The following is a 24,429-nucleotide window of genomic DNA, read 5'->3' as shown; positions in this document are numbered from 1 at the left end:
TACATGTAAATGAATATAAAATCCTGCAATTTATTTGACAACAAAGGATAATTGGAACTTTATGCTGGTTAGGGGAATTTAATAGTTTGATAATTGGAACTATGTGTTGATTTTGAAATTTATATTGTAGGGCAATTGAAACTACATTTTGATTGTGTGATTTGAATTGTAGAATACTTGAAACAACGCTGTCATTTTGCGATTTAAATTGTAGGATAATTGGACAAGTGCGTTGATGGTGAGATTTTAATTGGTGTGACATATGAGAACATTAGATGCAATGGAGTCACGCGATGGGTTACGGAACGTGATTTTGAGCGACGGCTGCGTGGGAAGACACTCTGACAGTGAATATTCGGGAGACTCGCCAACGCATCGCAATTCTTCTTTGATGACCAGGAATTCTGAGAGCTGCAGCAGCACGGTCAGTGAATCATATATGTTCTTAGCGCTGGCAGCTGCACTGATGGTTAATCGGTAATATTAATTTATACGTGGCCTAATTCCTACAGTCACAGTGCGATATGTTGAAATATTACCAAAACAGTGCGTTTCTATCGTATTGACTCTAATGACAAGAAGGAAGTTTAAAATATGCTTTCCGACAGAACTGATTTTCAAGTAATAACTTCAGCCACGGGAAAATAGTTTTTCAACTGCCATGTATCTGAAACTTTATATCGAAAAACTCATCATTATTTATCATTGATTAGACAATTGAAACATTTTAGAGTTCAGATAAGACGTAGAAAAGAAGAGGACCCACATTATCGGTAGATAGTAGCACAGGATAGTTTATTGATGCCCTTTTATTATTTATTTGCGCATTTCTGGCAGTTGTAATTTCCTTGACTTGGTGATAAAAATGCCACTATCAGTTTTCATTACACATTTAAAAATATCACATAAAATGCCACTACCAGTATTTTTTACACATAAAAATGCCACTACCAGTTTTTCATCCAAATTTAAAAATGTCACATAACATGCCACTACCAGTATTTTTTACACATAAAAATGCCACTACCAGTATTTTTTACACATGAAAATGCCACTACCAGTTTTTCATCCAAATTTAAAAATGTCACATAACATGCCACTAACAGTATTTTTTACACATAGAAGTGTAAAATTTTCACATTTTTCAACTTGTTAGTTAACCTTCCACATATTGACACGAAAGCGTTGGTTAGGGTACAAGCGCACCAATATGGCCAAGAGCCAGGATTTCTAACAACTCGACCAAGTGCCCTAGATGGAATTTATGTACGAGACTATTAAACAGTCAACATTATTGACTATCTTATTTTGTTCTTTGTATTTATAGGACCGTTTATAGGACCTTTGTATTTTGTTGACCGGTTTGTCCCGGTCAAACATGCTAGGTATCTTGTTCTTGTCGTTTGCTATTACTGATTTTTCAGTTCAGTCTTCACATTGATAAATAATTTACCCGTACGAATCAAGCACATTGAGATCACAAATCTCGTAAGAAAGCTTCACGTTTTAGTTGTAAATTTTACAATAGATTATCGATAGTTTAGGAATATGTCGGCAACATTTCGAACGAACCGTTAATGATCACGAACTATTACATATTCCGACATCCTTATGAAAAGATCCGTCTATTAACCATTAAATAGATAAATTACGGCATCCATCCAAATGGCACGGCACGAAATAGAAGGCAACTGCATGCATGACCACCGGCCTTGCCAACACGCAGGTGCGTTTGCTTGCATCAGATAATAGGGCGCGAGGCGGCGACGAAGGTCAAGACGCGCTCTAAATATTTCGAAACACTTTCTGAGTTTGGCTCGCACTTTCGTGACCGCGAATTTGAAATCCTTCGAACTCTTCTATTTTGTTATTAAATTTATTGTGCACTATCCTTTCATCTATAATCCTCAAAAATTCATTATTTCTCATAAAATGAAAAAATACTCTTCAAGAAGTCATGTTACCTCTATTCAGAAAAAACAGTAATATACATGAACAAATATACTTTTTTTCGTACATGACTTCCTTATTAGCTTCTTTGTTCTTTACCATTCCCCTTTCCTTCGCTATTGGCAAATTACCTTGAATGTTTACTCCTGACGCCCAAAATTATTGAAACTTCAAGTTGATAATTAATTTGAAATCGAGAGGTCTAGTTAGAAATTTATCACGATTAAAGCATCGCAAATCCCGAAATTCCACGAACTTTTTCTGACGGCTTTTTACACTGCAATAACTCTTTGGGTGTTTTCATATCTATACAAGTTCGATTCAAGTGGTAATGATCACCAAGATTAGAGCAGCGAGTTGGGGGTTGGAGACCCAAGACTAGCTGTGAAAATTCAAGTCGAAATCATGACAGGTAGTCGGATGGTAAAGGAGCGGCTATACAGGCCAGCATGGCCTAATATCAGATGACATCATGATTTATTTAAAAAAACGTGTTAAGAAGTAGTTTGCAGGCGCTAGAATTTTTTATATAACACCTCATGAGACTACTCACCACTCGACCAAAATAGTGCATTTTAACCACTTTAGGTTAGCTTCAAAAAGTTCAGCCGTTGCGAAAATATTACTTGAATGTTCGATTTTTTTTTGTTTTTAAGACAATTGAATATAAACTACACGGAAAACAAGTAGTTCTTGACAAGTGTAATGCTTCTACAAATCGATGATAATTTTTTTCTGTGGACGCACCTTTTTACTTTTATAATTTTTCTGCTCTTTCTTTTTTTTACAGAAGATGTAGGGACTTGTACTCATTATATAATTTAGCATGAGCCTTGAGAATGAAATGAGTTAGTTGCTATTCATTCCGAGGAACCAATGTATAAATATTACAGCGAAATATAGTGAAAGTCTTTTGCTCGCGGTGCTCTCGCGTCGATGACTCGCTAGTATATTATAGTAGGGCAGTGAATAACTAATTACTGAGGGAGCTCCAAATTTAGCATCACACGTCGTTTCCTTGCATTGCGTTCCCGATGCGCTCGTCAGCTTTCACTTGTTACATCAATAGCACGAGACGCCAGCTGCAGGTGGCTAAGATTAGTCGACCGACTTCCCACTTTTCCGAGTCTTGGCAGTGGTTTGGCCTTCAAGTTGCTACGAAAATTGAAATTATAAAATAAAATGATATCAATTCAAACTTGTCCTTGAGATCAATTATTAGGTACATACTTACCGACTGATGTGAAGTATACCTACGAATCCTCGTGTGTACTCACTGTAGTGGTATAGGAACATATTGATGTGGATGATAAACTGTCTTCTCTTTTTCCAAGTAATAATTTAGATGAATAAAACTATATTCTAGTCAAACAATGTTTGAAACCTATTTGGTCTTCAGGTTTACCACATCAAATAGAGTTTTTTCCAGTGAGTACTGAAGAGAAATAAAAGGGCTCGAAAACTTTTGAAATCTTTTTGAACATGTAATGACAGATAATTTTTAGACTTTAAAATGACACGATTTCATTGTCGTTGCTCTAAAAATTGAGAACGTTTGTCCCAGTTGTCATCGCGAAAACTTATATCCGAAAAATTATTTTGCTATAAACTTATAATTTATTTATAGATTATATCCGCCAAATTATTCCGCTATAAACTGAAAAAATGCGTTGCAACTCATCCACGCTACAACATTTCTTCTCGCTTCGAATCTACGACTTGTGGAACAGCCTCCCCGATTACATCGTTGACACTCCGAGTATTAACGCGTTCGCAAGAACAGACTAGATGAAGCTATGGAAAAATATATAGGTATTCAGACTTCAAATGCCTAGCACCATATCGAACCTGGTGGAAGTCTAGTAGGTAGCTATTTAAACCTATCGTCAGTTTGGAAAAGATCCGGTCAGAGGACCTGTTTTTAGATACCGTCTAAACAAGTAATGAAAAGTGCTAGAATCGGCGACAGGCCACATCAGGCTTATTCTTCAGCGACGACATCACTATATTATACTACTATACTATATATTCAGAGCAAATCAACACAAATGGCAGACAAAAGCCAGGAATGTCAAGGCATGTTTCCTTTGGCACGATGCAAGGGCCAAAGCCAAAGGAAAATGACTGTCCTTATACTTATTTTAGTTCTTTTCATTTCTTCCGGAGACCCGAAGAAATGAAGCAGGTCGGAACTTGTAGGGTTGCCCGATGACCTAAAAACGGCCATTTTTTGCAATTTTTAAAATTTGACAAGGAACCATCGCCATCATAAATTTTAGTCTACCAACACAATTGAAAAAAGATCGCGGTATTTGTCCGGAAAAAGACCATCTGGCAACCCTAACCGGAAGTGTGAAAAGATAGGTTAAGATACCTCTAAAAGCGAGCAATTTACGCCTACGCGAAAATATCGATGTGAAAAGGTTTTAGTGATAGACGAAATTATGCTCGTGATTTACGAGAACACAAATGATGACTGTTTTAAAACAGGCTGATGCTCAGCTTTCCTGGATAAGGTTGCACGAAGTTCTCGTTATCAGGTGAACTAGACAGAGTATTAAATGGAAAAGAGGAAGTTGCGATAAGATATGTACATCGTTTCTCGCCAAGTCGTAATAGATTGTTTACCTAGTTTGGAAGAAGAAAACCGTAGTAAACTTTATACCTTATTGTAGACAGTTTATGGGTCTGTCATTGGCAGTTCTTGTTAGACTTCATTTTGCTAGAGGTGATTTCAAGGTCATTTAAAACTTTACTGTGTTCTGATACTCATCATGCTTGGCGCATACAGTATATATACGTGAAGTTTTTTTGGGGGATTTATATTTCGTTTTGTTTGTCACTTTCTTTATCAGGTGCAGTTTCTGCCAGTCTCAAGCTATTGAGGTAATGATTGCCATGTGATCCTGCTAATAGTAATAGCATTTTAGCTATAGCTGTGTTGTTAACAGACTTCGCTAAAAATTTTCTAGTAAAATTTGAAATGTTTTGTCAAAATTCTTTGTAGCGCAAAAACATAAAAAAATTACGATATACAAGTACTATATTTTACCGTTTGTAGCCCAACAAAGTATAAATACTGCGGCATTCCCGTTTAGATGTGATTGACGGTAGTTAGTCGATTCGCGGCCCTTAGTCAAACGTTGCTTTCTTACTCTGTGTGCCAGTAAACAATTAACTTTAGCAACAGTTTCATCAGAGCTTTGAACGTCAGACAGCCTTGAGACGTGAAGGCTGATTCAGCATATTGATTTGTTGTCATGCTACGACTATTGATGGAGTATAGATGATTAGTCAGTGGATGTTTTACCATAAGAGAAGAGAAGATTGTTAGGTACTATACCTTCTGTTATACATACGCTACTAGGTTATTAACATTTAGAAGGTGATTGATATACCTATCTTCTGTGTCAGAGAAGTAAATAGTGTTCACATGAAAGTGTTAATAGATAGGCAGTGTTGGAAAAGAAAATCCGAAACCTTGCTAACATGTCTGAAGCTAGAATGCCAAAGCTATAATGGTGATCAGAGTTTCTCACTGATCTTTTCTTAAAACTTGAACAGTTGCATAGCGCTATGAATGATTAGAAACCTTCGACCGTACCATCATTTCCATGACACGCGGGGCGGGTCCGGCGGGACGCGGGAGTTTAGTCAGTTGACTCAGTTAGACAGTCACAGTTTACTAAGTTTAGTTAGACTCCGACACTCGCGAAGGAGGGATGGTTCGCTCTAAGAATCTATCACAGAAAGTCACTGAAACGACAGAATAATTGCGGATCTCAATGTCATTGGCACTGAGGGTGAAACACGCATAGTAACAAAGTTGGTAATAAGACCTTTGGTAAAGTTCACCATAAAAGTTTCTTATGAAACAGTCCTTTTCCCGATCGTTGTTAACGTGAAGGTGAAACTGAAATGAATTCGAGAGGAAAGTATAGCATTAAATTCGAAGACCCGGCAGACTTAGACACGTTTGAGGTGAGTCTTTCTGCACCTACATTAAAATTTATGTATCTTCAAATATCGAATGACCATTGATTCCAGTAGCACCAAGCACGTGCTCTATATTATCTGTACCTGCGCGGCGCACGCCGGCCCTCACAATTTTCAATGCCTAGCGCGCCGCCAGTTGAGGAAAGTCAGCTGGCTGCTGGCTGATGCAATATCGAACCCGGTTGCAGCTGGCTCTGTAGAAACATATTCTATTGTAATGTCTGCTGAGCCATTATTGATGTTAATATCAATTTAGCATTGGAATTTGGCATCAAGAATTTGCGAGATGAATGGATGCTGATCTGAGGCTACTAAGCTAAAAATTCTGATAAAAAATGGGAACTCGTAATTTGCCGACAAATTTTTTAGAGCGCCAAATCAAAATTAACCCTAGTGATCGTAAAGTTTATTTTTAAACTCGAATCTTTCGTTTGCCACAATGAATTATTATTATTTCACCGTCGTATAAACGACGGTATGAATGCCGTACTATTTGGTCATCGAGCTAGTATTGTGTTGGGACGGGCGGCCCGCCCATCTCATTTTCACTTGTCATGTTGACCTTAATTTCATTAAAGCTGCCGGCCTTCAATGGAAATGATTGATTTTAGTGAAAAAACTGTGCCAAAACTTTCTAACGCCAACGAAATGGCTTTGCCTGTATGATGTGGTAATGGAGCCGTAAAAATCGTAGTTTTATACGGTTTCAATTGACGAGCGGCGAATTACATGCAGTTTTCGTTTAATGGCGACTCCTGTTTCATTGACGGTAGACGTGTCATGACTCATGAGCCTACGTCGCCTGCCCTTTAATGACGATTACGCAAACGACAATTGTCATTGCAAGTAAATGAATCAACAGTAGCAACAAATACTCATTCACATTGGCAAAGTCATAACGATGAGTGTGTCTTTTGCGTTAAAATTTTGGAAGAAAACGTGTAGAACGATCAACCTAAAATGTAGGATGTTTTTCAACGCAGCGCCTTGCAGTAATAGTATTATTTCTCATCACCAGGTGGCTCCTGAAACTAGTGTCAGTGCCGTGCCGGAAACTTGTTATCGATGTTGACGAAGCGTAGCGGGAAAATCGCATTGCAGAGGATACACAATATCCTTATCTAGATTTATTATGATATCTTAACACTTTGTGGTTTTATCTTTGCTACCATTTCAATAAAACTTTGTTGGTCATCGGAAATGCCTGTTGAATTAATAACGTAGCTCATGTGAGATCACTTTCACTGGGCGCTAGTCTCCGTGCTAGAAATTACGTTTTTCAAGCTTTAGCTTGTCTCGCACAACGAGTTTTTGCCATGGTATGAAGTGTCTCTGCGTATTGATATTAGTGTCTACGTAGACGTGAAATTAGTGCAGTCCTCGAATAATTTAAAGTGATTGCGGAAGGTCTCGGTCGTGCCAAAGTCTAGTTCATGTATCCGCCCCATAATGATGCTGGGGCATCTGATGACTGTGATATTTTAAGACACTTCAGTAATAATGTAATTTTAGACAACGCCAACTGCAGTGCCGCGTTTCCACATTGAGACACGCGGCAGACGTTTAGTGAATAGTGAGTCGCTGCTAGAAAATAGAGCTAATTTTGTGATCTGATGAAATACGACTTCATTTTTGGAGTTCAGTTACTTCTCAACAGAGATGATACGAAGGCTATTTTCATATGTTGTTTCTACTAATTTACTAACTGAAAAGCTGTTCTCCTGCTCGCTTGCAGAGTTGCAGTTGTTATATTTTGGTATGGATTTGCAACAGTATTTACATGTTTTTCTTAAAATATTCTCTCATACCCTAGTCTAAATTTTTAAATGATTTAGTTCTGCTGTTAATGAGCAAGAACTATTTGATCTACATGATTATGTATATTGTACACAATCATTTATCGACATTCACATGTGTCAAATTCACAAGACGATTGTGAAGACAATTATGTGCAGTGCGCACGGCCATTTATTGTCTACACGATTATGTATAGTTTGTTTACGACGATGCGTGGGGTACGTATACGAGTTAGTATGTTGTACAATGTACACGATTAAGCATGGCATCCACGACTATGTATATGTTGCAAACGGTTATGTATTCAGCAATAGGTATTTGATGAACCTGCGTCACTTAGTTGCAGTCGATAATACCACTTTAACTTAAAGTCTCATTTTGTGTTACTTGAGGCATTACAAAGAGTAAATATAGTCTCATATCGAAAGTGTGGCTCTTCTCGTGCTAAATAACGATTTTACTCGTATTCTCTCATTCGACTCTCGCATTCTTTTCAAAATCACAACGAAGCGCTTTTTTTAATAGATTGGAGCTATTGGATCATTCATACCCTCTTTCGAATAAGTATTTATTCAAATTATTTTTGATCGCCATTGATGTCCCTGTTGACCTTTGTGCCACGATACTTACACGTGGCCATTTCGTGTCATATGACCGCTACGGCACTGAAACATGTCATTTATGGCTCGCTATTATCGCCTGAGCCACATTAACTGCTCGAAGAAATGGCCTGATAGCTGCCAGAATCATCGGAATTGCCGAGTTTTAAAATCACCAAGATTTGAGTAGCGAGGTGGAGTTTCGAAACTCACAACAAGCTTTGAAAATTCAAGTCGTAACCGGCGAGGTGGCCAGAAGCTTATGAATCAGCTACAGGTCAAAAGTGTCTAATAAAAGCTTACACCGCTAGATTATTATTAAATCATTTCCTGTTGACATACTGGTGCTCAAGTATAGTCTTGCAGAAACGTTCTGGCTAGTGACCATGCATGGTTACAGATCAAAATGCAAGATGTTTGAGAGGAGCCTTTTCTTGTGCACGTCGTCATTCCTGATACCACTTCTTAAAATACTGTGATTTTTACTGTGAATGCTGTTGATGTTGCAAGGGAACGATTCTGTTTTTATAGGATTCATTAGTTCAAAACATTTGATTTGGTCTCAGCGAGCTTTAGAAGCGATAGTTATTTCAAGCTTTGCATCGCAGCTAATGTCAGAGGATATGTGCGTTATAAATTCAAGATAAGTGCTTGAACTTTACCCGTTTCTCTCCATATAATCTCTAGTGCACAACATGTGTTGTTCATATTTGGTTAACTCACGATAAAAGATATTATATTTTTGCCAACGCACCGATGATATTGATATTCTTTTGAAATTTATCTTTGAGCGTGAAGTAGTTTAATTGAAAGTATTATTTGAAAACTGTAAAAATACTAGCGTTTCAGTGGTGTTGACGGTCCTTATGGTAAGGTGGCTTGTGTGGCTATGTGGTTAAACATTGCTGCAAGTAAATGATGTAATGTCGACATTTCCATTGTAAAGGCTTGCGAGTTTCATTCTAAACTGATTGCAGACGATTAATTTCCTAACACGTCCCACACAATGCATAATCGTCAGCTTCATTCAAGGCGCCTGTGTAATAGTATGAACATGATTTTTCCTTCGAAATTGTTTCATTGTGATGTACGGGAAATTTTATCAGGCATATCACGTTTAGACGGTCGTATCTTGAGGACCTCCAATAAACCAAATTGAAATTAAGAACGTGCTGTATTTTGTGTTCTAAATCGACACATGCATCTCGCGATTGAAAATTGAGGGGAAGTGAACAAGCGCGCTTTCAACACCTGCCCATGTCACTATAAATAAGAGCGTAAATTAATTTATTAGAACGACTATGTTTGTGATACGTTATTAATTTTCAGTACTAAAATTCTTTAATTCGAGACAAAAGTTAAGTCGAAAAGTTAAGAACAGAGACATCTTCAACAACGAGTTATCGAACCTTCAAGTGGGAATTCCGGGCTGCATCGCGAGAAGAATAATGATTGAGCGGTTGAGTCCAATAACTTGTAGTGCTGGACTCTAATTTGACCCATAATCTCGATGGTAACGTAATTGATCTGCCTAGCCATCATCTATCAATTCATTCCGTTAATTCTAGTTCACTTGTGTATCATGAAACATACAGTAGATTATTTTGTCGGAATTATAACGTTATTGTCGACCGCCGCAGAGTTTTGACTTATNTTTTGTCGGAATTATAACATTTATTGTCGAACGCCGCAGAGTTTTGACTTATTATAACTTCTTGTCTACGGATAAATACTTATTAATCGTCCTCAATGCTTGCCAATCGTCAACTAGCGCTGGTCTCTGTGATGCTAGTGAGCAAGACGATAGAGCTAGTGCTAGTCTCTGTGATGCTATAGTTGGCAAGGGGATAGAGCTAGTGATAGTCTCTGTGATACTAAGTGGCAAGGGGATTGAGCTAGTGCTAGTCGCTGTGATGCAATAGTTAGCAAGGGGATAGAGCTAGTGATAGCGTCTTTGATACTAGTTAGCAAGGGGATAGAGCTAGTGCTAGTCTCTGTCATACTAAGTGGCAAGGGGATAGAGCTAGTGCTAGTCTCTGTGATGCTATAGTGAGCAAGACCATAGAACTAGTGCTGGTTTCTGTGATGCATAGTTAGAGAGGCGATAGAACTAGCGATAATCTCTGTGATGCTAGTGAACAAGACGATAGAGCTAGTGCTAGTCTCTGTGATGCTAGAGAGCAAGACCATAGAGCTAGCGATGATCTCTGTGATGCTAGTGAGCAAGACGATAGAGCTAGTTATAGTCTCTGTGATGCTAGTGAGCAAGACCATAGAGCTAGCGATGATCTCTGTGATGCTAGTTAGCGAGGCGATATAGCTATAATGTTAGCATGATAAACCAGCAGTGTGACCCTATTATTTCATGTGTTTTGTGTGGTCACGAAGCCTTGCATGGCGTATTGATCTCGCCAGCCTGTGTGACGGTCTCCGCTTAAAGATTAATTTCTCATGATCACTCCATGTATTGGAATGGTGAGGGCGAAAGATGATCTTTCTTTATGTGCCAAGGCATCGATCATGTTGGTGTGAAAAATGCGGAAAATTGATCCGTAAATGCTCTGGGCTTTAAAGGCTGCTGTGTACGAACAAAACATTCCTTCTCATAAAACTTTCATAGACTAACGACGTTATTCATGCAGAATTCCATGAATTAACATCAATGAGAGAGGTCTCTTGGTATTCATGTAAACAATTGAGAGCGTTTAATTTATTGGCTGATGTCAAGAAGGCAGAGGTGCAGTTAAAAGACCAAAAGTGACCGCTGATACTGACATAGAAAATCAGTCCCAGAAGAACTTGTCAGTCACAGACCGACAAGTTTCGGCTAAACCGCCAAGTTGAAATTAGCAATTAATGAAGACGACGCGGGTGTACTCCTTAATCAGCTCTCAAACTCTTCTAATTTGTCAGGAGACGTTCAATTTATGAGCTCTGCTATAAGACTTCTCAAATGAATCTACAATCGAACATCCCACTGAAAGTTTGATTTATAATTATGATGAACACGAGTTGAACAGTACAGCAGCATCAAAAATCTAATCAAACTTAATCGGATATTTTTTTATCTCTTTTTTGATCTGCGATGAACCATTGGCGCTATTTGCTATGCTATTTATTAACTTGCGTTCCCTGATGCTGGTGCCTGGCTGGTCCAAAACCTGACCTTCTCATGACGTGTCTGTCTTACTCCTAAATTACTTTTGACATGACGTGTCTGTCTCATGACATGACGTGTCTGTCTCATGACCCGACCTGACCTTGTGACACGGCTGACCTATGACATAGAATAGAATAGAATAAAAATGTCGGCGTTGAAGAAATAGGCCCATGGCCTGTTGCCGATTCTTGAACTTTTCGTGACTTGATTCACAAGGGATCCAGCCTTTGGAACCCTTATCCCCTTATCGTGACGTGTCTGTCTCATGCCGGGACGTGTTCTGTGCACAGACGGACGTGTGCGAGGACGGGGACGATGCTGGGGCGGCGGTGCAGCAGCGGCCCTCGTGGGGGCGGCAGGTGGAGTTCATCCTGAGCTCCCTCAGCTACGCCGTCGGCCTCGGTAACATATGGCGCTTCCCGTATCTCTGCTACAGGAACGGAGGAGGTAACATATGGCGCTTCCCGTATCTCTGCTACAGGAATAGAGGAGGTAACGCTGTTATTACCTCCTCCGTTCTTATTACCTCATTAATATTACAGTTCTTAATATATTTAGCTCCATAACGCATGAACACGAGTCCTGAACGTTGTTCTTAGATCGATCAAGAGCTGAAATACGCATTGGGGTTCAGTTATACCTGCTCTTCCGCTGATGTGCCATTAAGAAACTTGATTATAACATAAAAGACTCGTATTCTTCGTTAATGTCTTTGTCTTATAGTTCTTCCGATGTGATAATAATACAGAGCAATAGGTAGACTAAAATATTTCGTCATGCAGGTGCCTTCCTCATACCGTACTGCCTCATGCTGCTCACGTGCGGGCTGCCGCTCATGTTCTTCGAGCTCTCCTTGGGACAGTTCGGCAGGGAAGGTCCCATTACCGTCTGGAAAATCTGCCCTTTATTTAAAGGTGAGCTAATGAGCGTGAAGCTTGCATCTGAATTTTGTAAATTTATCCTTTATTTTATGGTGAGTAAATGGTCAGGATGGATTCCTCGACATCTGAAAAATTTGTCATTTTTGCCATTTATTTAAAGGTTAGTTAGTGCGCGTGAAACTTGTATAAAAATTTTAAAAATTTATCCTTTACTCGTAGTTCCTTAATGTTTCAAATAGCATATCTTACATAATTCCATGGAAAAATGTAGGGTGGATATGAGTATGAAAAATGGTTTGAAGCAGTGCCCAGCTCGTTGAACCTGCTGATGTCTTAGCAAAGTTTCATGCTCGCTCATTCAGAGAAATTGATGAATCTTTGTTCAAATAGTGATGCGCTTCTTGTCATTGTGGGGTCATCGTGACCGAGTTTGGTGCCATTGGTAAGCAAGTGTCTCATTACAATTCATTTTATTTTATAATTGTGGAATGGTGAGCAGATTTACAGCAATGTAAGCAAAAGGTTTATTACCAACAAATTTGACCGTGGGAAAAGCTCGATTTCGTATTAAGTTTCACAGTTTGTTTAGGTCCAAGCGGCAACTTTATTTTCTTGTCTGTTGTTTTGGCGCACAGTTCATTATGATAGATGATAGATGCTGGAATTTGTGGTGGACTTCAAGAGGCGTATAAAATATATTTAATGGAGTTTTTACGTGCTAATGATTGAGACCTTTACATCGGTCTTTTCTCATTGCAGGCATCGGCTATGCGATGTTCATGATAAGTTTCTACATCGGCTGCTACTATAACGTCATCATCGCGTGGGCTATCTACTATATTTATTCATCGTTTACCAGTGTCTTACCGTGGACCAATTGTGGCAATGATTGGAACACAAAATGTGAGTGAACGATTCATTAATCACCTACAAGAAACAATGCCTCCTAAAAATTCTTATGAAAAATGCTTTAGATTTGAATTTTTACTAATTGCTGGCCTTGTTAAATGTGATGTTTTGGAACTTTCAAAGTCCATTATTTAACGTATTATTATGATCAGTCTTCGAACGAGTCTGTCAGCTTTGTTGTACGATAGCCGAATATTTCATTGTAAATTGTAGGACTGAGAGGGTACTGCCAATGGATCAGAAGATAACGGAAACGCATCGAATTATTTGAGATTATGATGAGTGTCAACTAATAATCTAGCTATCAATATAATCTGTATTTGCAGTATGCAAGAATGTCGACAGCCAAGAATGTAATTTGAACGGCGGGCTGATGATGCTCAACGGGACATGTTTCTACATGAACTCGACGAGCCCCGAGCAGTGGAAGCTTGTCGAGCAGTCCGTCCTCGCCCACAAGAGCCCGGCAGACGAGTTCTTCCAGTGAGTCTTGGCTGACNTGTTGGTGTGTGTAGTGATGAATGTGTGAGATGTTGGTGTGTGTAGTGGTGAATGTGCGAGATGTTGGTGTGTGTAGTGATGAATGTGTGAGATGTTGGTGTGGATCGTTGAATAACTTGGTGATTTATGTTGCATCATTTGGAAATTGACTTTGAACAAACGTTGCTGATGACAGTTTTGATGTAGGTTCTTCAATAACATGATGATTACATGTCTCCGCATTTGGAGACTGACTTTGGTGAGAATGCTTCTGATGACGGAGATGTTGAGGTTGGTTATCCTATGACAATATAATGTTATCATAATGAATTTGGAAACGGATACCTAACTTTGAATTATGTTAAGCAGAAAGCTAACTCCTAAGTACGTTAGAAGTATAACTAAGTTGTCCCTTGAACGGTGTCAGCGAGCACGTGCTGGACATCTCTGAAGGCTTCCACGACATCGGGGGCTTCCAGCTGCAGATCGTGTGTGCCCTCGCCGTGGCATGGGCTGTCGTCTACCTCGTCCTTATTAAAGGAGTTAACTCCTTCGGCAAGGTGATTTATTGTGACACTTTAGTATCCTTACCATGACCATTATTGACGATATATCATATCGCCATTATTGATATCGTCATATATCAGAATGACCATTACTAACGACTTAACTTCACTACGGGGAAAGTAATTAAAACTATGAAAACATTGTCCAGATTATTCGTGCAACTGATTAAGCCCAGAGTATCTTGTGGTCAAATAAATTTATTTTCCAGATTACTAATGTAACTGATTAGTTTCAGAATGAAAACATGATCTGATGCTGGCAGAATAGAAACCGTGCTTATTATATTTGCTTGCATTTGCGAGATCTGGATTCATGGGCTGCATTGGGTGATCTATGGAAACTAATTTTTGCTAGATGGAAGTATGGATTAAAATGTATTTTTGAAGTTGGTATTAGTTGCGAGACTTGGCACGTACCACGTGTATAAAGATTCTAAGAAAAATTTCAATAATCCTTTCGTGTGCGCACAAATATTATAAAATGGAAGTCAACTGCATCCGTTCGACTGGGTAAATTGTAGCTGCATTCGTATAACAGGGTTTGGCCTTGGTACTTTATAGGTTTATTTGCGTAACAAGATACAGAGTTCAATAGTTGAGCTTGACATATAAGCTGCTAGCTTGAATACGTATTTCACACCCTACCAAATCAATCGTATCATACATGAGTGAAAACAGATATTACATTTAAAGGAACGCAGGAATTTTGACTTAAAGTCGAAAATCTAACACTGACTTTTGCAGTGATGCCGTGATCATATCTATCGATGTCTTTTACTTTTTGCATCGTATCTTTAAGTTATTTTTCGAAATCTTTTACAGCGATGCCGTGAACATATTGCTCGGTAACTTTTTACAGCGATGCCGTGATCATATCTCGGTAACTTTTACAGCGATGCCGTGATCATATCTCTCGGTAACTTTTACAGCGATGCCGTGATCATATCTCTTGGTAACTTTTACAGCGATGCCGTGATCGTGTCTTTCGGCAACTGCCTGACAAGTTTCTTCGCTGGCTTCGTAATTTTTGGCGTCATCGGCTTCATGGCGCACGAGCTCGGGCAGCCTGTAGACGCGGTGGTGAAACAAGGTTAGTGAGGTACTTTACTTATTACGCACTAATTACATTATTCTTATGTCTACTGACGGTCAGTAGTGTATGAGGGCCATACTATCAAAACTTAACTGTGATTTGTGGATCTAGCTTGAAAAGCCGTCAAAGGATGGCCTGCGCCGTTGAACTCTTAACTTATTTTTGAACTTTGAACTTAACTCTTATCGAACTCGTAACTTTTTTCCTAATGAAAAGGTTTGAATAAGGACCAATTTTCCAGGCCCTGGACTAGCGTTTGTTGCCTACCCCGAGGCGGTGGCCCGCCTTCCAGTGTCACCAGCCTGGTCCATCTTATTCTTCGCCATGTTGCTCACGCTGGGCTTGGGCACGCAATTTACTATCCTTACGACCATCATCACGACCATCACTGACGACTTCCCTTCGCTACGCGGAAAGTAATTAAAGTTATTAAACCATTATCCAGATTATTCGTGCAACTCATTAATCCCAGAGTATCTTGTGGTCGAATTAATTTATCTTTAAGATTATTAATATACCTACTGATTATTTTCAGGTTGAAAACGTGATCTGTTGCTGGCAGAATAGAGAAGGTGTTTCTTATATTTGCTTCTATGTGCGAGATCTTGATGCATTGGGTGATAGTTTCTCGAATAACTAAGTTCTTCTAAATGGAAGTATGGATTACAACGCATTTTCAAGTTAGTATTAGTTGCGACGACTGACACGGGCCACAGATTTTGCCAAAATTTCAATAATCCTTTAGTGTGCGCACAAATATTATAAAATGGAAGTCAACTTACATCAATTATAACAATATAATTTCTAGTATTATGTGTCACACTGATATGAATTTGGTGAAATGATGCATGCATGAGGAACATTGTATGGACATTGTTGTGAAATTATTAAGGCAAGTCGAAGGAAAACGTAAATAAGGCAACTCGTATATTTCCTTGTACAGGCCGTGTACTTCACAGCGACGTTCCCGTACGTGATCCTGACGGTTCTGCTCATCAAAGCTGCCACCTTACCTGGCTACTCGGACGGCATCTACTTCTACCTCACGCCGCAGTGGGACAAACTTGCTACCATCTCTGTGAGTAGATTACCTGCTGCCATTTCTGTGAGTAGATTACCTGCTACCACTTAAAAGTGTGCACTTTTAGTTAACGAAATTATATGTTGGCTTAAGTTTAGAGGTGAGTTTTGNTCTCTGTCACTGGCTGAAGTTTCCCCACGCTATGGGGAAATGAACATGTATCTCTCGAGTCGCTGTCACTGGCTGAAGTTTCCCCACGCTCTAGGGAAATAAACATGTATCTCTCGAGTCTCTGTCACTGGCTGAAGTTTCCCCACGCTATGGGGAAATGAACATGTATCTCTCGAGTCGCTGTCACTGGCTGAAGTTTCCCCACGCTCTAGGGAAATAAACATGTATCTCTCGAGTCTCTGTCACTGGCTGAAGTTTCCCCACGCTATGGGGAAATGAACATGTATCTCTCGAGTCGCTGTCACTGGCTGAAGTTTCCCCACGCTCTGGGGAAATGAACTCTCGTGTTGCTGAGGAAGAGTCCCGAGGTTGGCTGGTATTGATCGAGGTCCCGGGGACGAGAGACGAGGAAGCTACACGTGAGCTGCGAGTCTGACGATCGATGCTGCGTTCTAGAGTCGGGAAAGATACCTAGACAAGTGTCTTGGAGCTGTGTTTCTTAAATGCGGGATATATAATAAACAAATTTACCCAATAGGTGTAATAAAATTACCAATAGTTGTAATAAAATTACCCAATGGTTACACTAAAATCCAGCTAAATACTATTTGGTGAATTTTTTACTAAATAACCCTCTAATTGTACTAAATTACGGTGTGGGGGAAATTCAATGGAATGAAGCTCTTTGGAATATTGAATTAAATTACACTTGGACAATCTATCAATTTTGGAGAAGTAAATGAGGAACGATAGTTTCCGTAATGCCGTATATATTACTTTTTTCATTATTTGTGAAAGAAGTTACATGCTTATATCATAATATTTAAATTGGGCAACAATTTGTGAACAAAGTTTGACAACCGCTGCCTAGGTAATGAGCGTATCTTGCTAATGGACACTGGCTCAATTGATGCAGAAAGATTGTATTTTTTGACCTGAGCTTATTCTAGTATTTTTAATTAATCTTCACTTACGCCATTATCTCCACTTGATCCAATTTTCTTAATTTAACGTCATTACCTTCACTCTTCGGCGTTATCTTCACCTTATCCCCTTATCTTCTTATAATTTAATTATCTCCACCTGATCCAATTATTTTCACTCAACGCCATTATCTTCACTTAGCCTCATTTACCCCCCACTTAACCCCATTATCCCAAATAACCCCCTTACATTCACTTAATTCAATGATCTTAACTAAATGCCACGAAGATCATTTCAGTAATGCCTAAAACCTGCCAACGAAGCGCCATAAAGCATTACGATTACGCCGTAAAGCACATTAAAGCATATTACGTATATATTTACGANTTAGTGAGGTACTTTACTTATTACGCACTAATTACATTATTCTTATGTCTACTGACGGTCAGTAGTGTATGAGGGCCATACTATCAAAACTTAACTGTGATTTGTGGATCTAGCTTGAAAAGCCGTCAAAGGATGGCCTGCGCCGTTGAACTCTTAACTTATTTTTGAACTTTGAACTTAACTCTTATCGAACTCGTAACTTTTTTCCTAATGAAAAGGTTTGAATAAGGACCAATTTTCCAGGCCCTGGACTAGCGTTTGTTGCCTACCCCGAGGCGGTGGCCCGCCTTCCAGTGTCACCAGCCTGGTCCATCTTATTCTTCGCCATGTTGCTCACGCTGGGCTTGGGCACACAATTTACTATCCTTACGACCATCATCACGACCATTACTGACGACTTCCCTTCACTGCGCGGGAAAAATTACAAGTGAGTGTCGCTACGAACCCGAGCTTCCTCTTGTGCCATCTTCCCCTCGATTCATCTTCCACTTATCATCCACTCATCTTCCACTCATTCTCCACTCATCTTCCACTCATCCTCCACTCATCTTCCACTGCTCGTAAGTTTGTCAGGTCTGGGCTTCTCCCTTGCCGGATTACATGGGCAAATCTGCACTTAAAATCGGTACGATTACAGCGTTGCAAATTTATGCAGTTCTGCAAGGTTTAAAGTAAACTAAGGTACAGATCAGAAAGACACATGTATGGCCACTCAGGCCTCTATAACCGGTGGCCAGCGCTGCCTTCAAGACACGCCTCAGATTTTCCACAGCTTGCCGGGTTCGAACCCGTTATCCTGTGCCCGCTAGTAACCTCTTTGTCACTCGATCACTACTAGGTGCTGAACATTGGCAAGGTGTTGCGACCTTCTCCCTCCACTATATGGCACACAGATACACAACTGCAGTAGGATCTGTGAGGGAGGGGCTCGCTGAATGGGCTAGACTTCACTAAGTGCTACTTTGAGAAGTGCGGATTTAATTTGATTCGAAATTCTACTTTAATTCGATTCGAAATTCGACTTTAATTCGATTTTAAATTCTACTTTAATTCGATTCGAAATTCTACTTTAATTTGATTTGAAATGCTACTTTAATTCGATTCAAAACGCTACTTTAATTCGATTCGAAATTCGATTTTAATTCGATTCGAAATTCGACTTTAATTCGATTTTAAATGCTACTTTAATTCGATTCCAAATGCTACTTTAATTCGATTGGAAATGCTACTTTAATTCGATATGAAATTTTACTTTAATTTGATTCGATGCGGAGTTCGACTTTATTGCGACGAGAGCACCAAACAAATGCACGAGCCATGACGTTAAGATTCAAATTGCGTTAAATGTGATGCAATCGAACCAGTAGATGATCATAAGGCTATTTTAGTTTAGAATTTATAGCATAAGAATATATTTTTAAGACATGACTTTGTACCGCACAGATGGGGGCTGCTGGCCGCGTGTCTAGTCATGTTCAGCGTAGGACTCTCTATGACTACCAAGGCCGGTATGTACGTCCTCAACATGATGGACTCCTACAGCTCTACCTTCTCTGCTCTCATGGTCGGCGTCATCGAGGTATGGTTTTTAAATTAGTATTTCCTACAAAGAAATCTGCCAAACATTGACCTAATTAACGAGCTGAACTGGTAATAAATATGAGTGCCATTTTTACATTTTTTTAAATTCAGGCCAGTAGATTTTTTTTATCGCCGAAGCCAAGTGAAGATTATTCAATGTGATACTCGACTGGTATTCCTGCTCTACTCTACTGTTACTCATTGTCTACTCAACACTACTCTACTGATACTCATTGTCTACTCAACACTACTCTACTGATACTCATTGTATACTTTACCCTACTTATCTGTTCGTACTCAACTTAGTTTCTTACTCTACTTTTATGTTCGTACTCTACTGATGCTCGTGCAGGTGTTGGTGGTGACGTGGATCTATGGCGTGGATAATTTCATGGATGATATTAAGCTGATGCTCGGCAAGCATCCTTACCCGCGGTGGTTCTGGCGCAACATATGGAAATTCGGGATGCCGCTCATGGTCTTCGTGAGTGGTGCTATTGCCTTTCAATTCATTCCTAGAATGTTTGTTTTTAATGGTATGAAATAGAATATTATTTTTTTTCATGGTCAGTGGATACTCCTTAATTGAAGTACCACTTTGCTACTAAGGGTGCACAGTGCACACGCATGCACACGGTTGCATTCGATAAAATATCGATGAAGAAGACGAATAAAGGTTTTCTGGTATGACGACTGTTTGCACGTTCAGCTTCTTGAACTATGTTGTAAAGTTTTTTTTCCTTTCTGATCTTAATCCGTAGTTAGAATACATTTTTCCTTTATATGCTGCCTCCATGATTAATAAATTTACGTGACGTGCTTATTCAGTGTGGTGTTATACTTGTTATCGCCATGTTTCTCTTCGCAAGCATGAGTGCAATACGAACCGAAGTACGAACATGAATACGAACCGAATATGAATATGAACCGATCATAAATATGAACCGAATATGAATCTGAACGGATTATGGATATCAATCGCATATGATGTATATGAACCTCAAGTGATGTATATGAACCGAAAATGGTGGTCACTGCAGACCATCCTGGCGGGCACGTTCTTGTTCTACGAGGCGCCCTCCTACGGCGACTACCACTTCCCGCGGTGGGCGAACATCGTGGGGTGGGCGCTGTCCTTCTCCTCCGTCGCCCTCATCCCTGTCGTCGCCCTCTACCAAGTGTGCAGAGAGACCGGCTCCCTCACAGAGGTAAGCGAGGGGCGCCCTATCAGAGGTGAGCGAGGGACGCCCTCACAGAGGTAAACGAGGGGCGCTCTCACAGAGGTTAACGATTGGCTCCCTCACAGAGGTAAACGAGGGGCGCTCTCACAGAGGTAAACGAGGGGCGCTCTCACAGAGGTTAACGAGGGGCTTCTCACAGAGGTAAACGAGGGGCGCTCTCACAGAGGTAAACGAGGGTCATAAATATGTTAAAAGGGGCATCATAATAGAGGTAGAAACAAGTCATATACGTGGGTGCAAGAGGGAGGGGTATCATCACAGAGGTGCCATTCATGAGTGTCAAGTTTTTAGTTGATAGGTACGGTGGCAAAGACATTAGAGGAGCATAGTGAGAGAGAAGAAGGAATATCTTGTAGGTTGTGTCTGTTATCTTGTACATTTCGTGTTTTCTATTCTTCATAAGTAATTTATTTATAAATCTTTACCAGCCACGTGTTCCGGTGTGTTCAGCTGTGGAAAATAAGGAGCTGATCCCCAATTATCAATATTTTCATCATTTTAATCTTGCAGAGGATAGCGAAATTGTGTCGGCCGCTGTCGACATGGAGCCCTCCTCCCGAGGCCTGCATCAGACCTAACGAGAGCTTCGGCGCCAAGCCGCTCCTCAAAGTAACCTCCTTCGGTAGGTTCATTTACCCAATAAGAATCTTCGTATCCTACGGTAGGTTCCTTTATCCAATAAGAATTATCGTATCCTTAGGTAGGTTCCTCTACCAATAAGAATCTTCGTATCCTTAGGTAGGTTCCTCTACCAATAAGAATCGTCTCTTTCTTCGGTAGGTTCTTTCACTACTTGGAGTCGTTTCTTCTTTCGGTAGGCCTTTACCACTCAAAATCGTTTCCTTTGGAAGGATCCTTCACCACTAGGAGTCGCCTTCTCATACCTTATTTTTCTTAACCAATAAGAATCGTCTGAATATATTATCGAGTTCGATCAACCGTGAATATCGTCTATTCTCTTTTTGTCAAATATAAGAAATTAATTTACTTATAATGGATTGACGCAAAGTTGAGTTTTTGACAATCTCAAGCTGTGAATGCAGAAATCATAGCGTGTATGCCAGGTGAAATCCAATAATGGCATTCAACTAAGGCTAAGATCACTTGATTGTCGTCAGCGCGATTGAAACTAATAATGAATTTTGTTTGTGCAGTTTCCACAGGCCTCGAACACAAGATATAAGTGAGTCATGTATAGTTCGTCTCAGATCTCTCGCAGGAGTCCATTTATAGAACTACATTTATTTCAAGAACTGCGCTTCTAGATCTACATACTTGAATTGAGAATTTTTTTCGCCATCGCTGTTTACTTATTTATGTGCGTGCTGATCAGCCTTTCGTCTTATTAGAATCACTTTGCTTTCTATTGGTTATATTTATTTACATGTATTGTTATGTTGAAGGTAAAATAATGAAATTTTGAAGTCTAGGAAAAGCATCTAGCCTAGTTTCTCTGTAACTCAAAAATTTTGTGGAAATCGTGCTTCAGAAGATCAATGAAGATTGACTTCATTTGTGCTAAATATAGTGTCATTTAAAAAGACGGGGATAAATTTAAGAATCAGCAAATACTGACTTTTCTGTGATAAACAAGTGTGGAGTGTCTTAATTAATTAAGAATAATTTGTGTTACAGTAGCTCAGAATTCCTCAATGGAACTTTTTACCATAAACAGGGATTTAAAAAATTGCAATGTCTCGGGGCATCAAACAACGATTTGACGATTTCTCCAAGAAAATATGTAGGGAATCGAAGAAATAGAATATTTCTATATAATAGGTGACTTGTAGAGAGGAACCTTATGTTATTGTAAGAGTTAACGTTGCAAAAGCTCTGTTAGTTTGATCTTAGTTATGCCCCAACCTCAAGTTTCATTGTGTAGCGGTGAATCTGAGGAAGCGATCTCACTGAGAAATTCCTTCTAACTCCTTACCTTGTTATTTAAAAATAACAGTCGTTCATTATCTGTGACATGCTGTTGAATTTTGTAGATTATAGCGCTCGATACTGTGTTATTTGCTTGCTAGAATGAATATTATTGCGGTAGAGCTGCCTGACTTCCTGTGCGATTACTTTGTGTGCTTGTCACCAACTCGTTGTCTTGAGTTCGTTTATGACGATACTATACAAACGAGTAGGTTACTATTAGGGTTATTCATCTATTTTTCTGTGCTGATGTTGGTGCCTGAATGTTTTAGCTCCTTCATTTTAGTGTTGATTCACGTAGTGATACGATTTTTGTAGGACACAGCTTATTGTGGCTAGCTGAAATATTTTGAGAAATAGTTAACAACAGTTACCTAGGTATCTAACTGGTGTTGCTTTGCACATAAACTGAACTCTTTCACTCACTTGTTGAAGTAACTGCTGCCAACAGCTTTATTTCACTCGTTAATGTTGGCAACTGGATTCTTGGATTTTCAGTCTTCCAGTTGTTATAATTTTGTTGAATATTAATGATTTCATCAAAGATGAATGAGGTGAAGAAGGTTCTGAATGTATTCCCTGTTAATAATTACATTGTTGGTTTATATGTAGAGGATTTTAGCCAAGATCACTGCCAGTACATTGCTAGTGTCGTTCGTTATTTCAATTTGCGACGACGAATACAGGAGAAATAACGATTTATTATTATGTTTCGTGAGCTGCATTGGTGTTATTTTTTGTCTAACTAAATCAGGCTAGTGTTTTTAGGGTGGGTTTAGTTGTCCGCGATTCAGACTTGGACTTTCCGATATGAATCTCGTTTAAATTTTTCGTTGCAATCGCATCAAGTATTGTTACAGCTCCTGCGTATTGATCCGAACAGAGGTCAAGTAAATACTTGATTTCAGTTTCGGGAAATTTCTCGATAGTGAGTATGAAGCGTAAAAGTGTAACTTTTCACTTGTGAAATTGGCAGGGGAAATCAACTATCACATACTAGCCGTTCTGCATTCTTTTGCGAGAATAAATCCTTAATAGTTCGGGAAAACCAATTATTTTAGTTTGCTCAGAAGCGTTTAATTCCAGCCTTTATCACGATATTATCGTAAGCGTCGATGTTCTTACTCCTTTGATACCCGATTAGTTCCAGTTGAGCCCTTGTTAGTCATAGCGCTCTACTTTGACAATGAATCTGTCAAAATTAAAGTGAGAAATACACGATTACAGGGAAATATTTGAGTACGAGGCCAATGTTTTGCCTGATTTTCGTAGTTTTCCAGTAAGCACGTCAACAGAATTCCTTATACGTAATAATTTGTCTCAGGACACGATTGCGCATCAATGTTGTTGATGATAATCCTCTGTGTTTACATCTATTGAAAGCAAATTTAGATAAAGACTTGTATTTATATTTATTTATGACTTCGGGTAACCTTGCGATAAGGAGTATTTTTTCTAAAACTATGACACTCAGTCTATATTTTACTCTTCATAAAACAAAAATACACAAAGTATATGTCGCTGAAGAGAAGTGTTGTCTTCACCGATGTTGACTCGGGCTATTGTCAACCCTATACCAGGTCTGGTAAGGTAGAACAAAATTCTATCTGTTCGGTCTGATTATCTCATTAACCCTATACCGCCGTATGTCACTCTCCGGGAACATAACTTTCAACTTTAATTACACGTAAACTATTGAGTGTAGCAACCTGAGGACGTTTGTACGCAACAGAGAACATTTTAAAGT

The 24,429-nt window shown here is 39.3% G+C and overlaps 1 protein-coding gene across 1 annotated transcript; it reads left to right on the top strand.

The window, feature by feature from the left end:
• The first annotated feature begins 212 nt into the window (after window positions 1-212).
• Window positions 213-23,748, top strand: LOC108681735 (sodium- and chloride-dependent glycine transporter 2). Its single transcript, XM_018170803.2, has 14 exons — window positions 213-424; window positions 11,793-11,949; window positions 12,285-12,416; window positions 13,143-13,286; window positions 13,619-13,775; window positions 14,200-14,332; window positions 16,375-16,509; window positions 16,919-17,042; window positions 18,178-18,361; window positions 19,378-19,513; window positions 19,868-19,999; window positions 20,556-20,723; window positions 21,267-21,378; window positions 21,911-23,748. The coding sequence occupies exons 1-14, from the start codon at window positions 263-265 to the stop codon at window positions 21,937-21,939; spliced, it is 1,905 nt and encodes a 634-aa protein (XP_018026292.1). The 5' UTR covers window positions 213-262; the 3' UTR covers window positions 21,940-23,748.
• The last annotated feature ends 681 nt before the right edge of the window (window positions 23,749-24,429 follow it).

The sequence above is a fragment of the Hyalella azteca genome, unplaced genomic scaffold (genome assembly GCF_000764305.2).
Source record: "Hyalella azteca isolate HAZT.00-mixed unplaced genomic scaffold, Hazt_2.0.2 contig16311, whole genome shotgun sequence".
Classification (NCBI taxonomy): Eukaryota; Metazoa; Arthropoda; class Malacostraca; order Amphipoda; family Hyalellidae; genus Hyalella; species Hyalella azteca.
Note: the sequence above shows the minus strand (reverse complement) of the source record. Positions and strands in the feature narration are given on the sequence as shown.

Coding starts and splice junctions, on each gene's coding strand:
- LOC108681735 (XM_018170803.2), top strand. CDS start 263: ATGAGAACATTAGATGCAATGGAGTCACGCGATGGGTTACGGAACGTG. Junction 12,417..13,142: donor AATCTGCCCTTTATTTAAAG/GTGAGCTAATGA, acceptor TTCTCATTGCAG/GCATCGGCTATGCGATGTTC. Junction 19,514..19,867: donor TCATGGTCGGCGTCATCGAG/GTATGGTTTTTA, acceptor ATGCTCGTGCAG/GTGTTGGTGGTGACGTGGAT.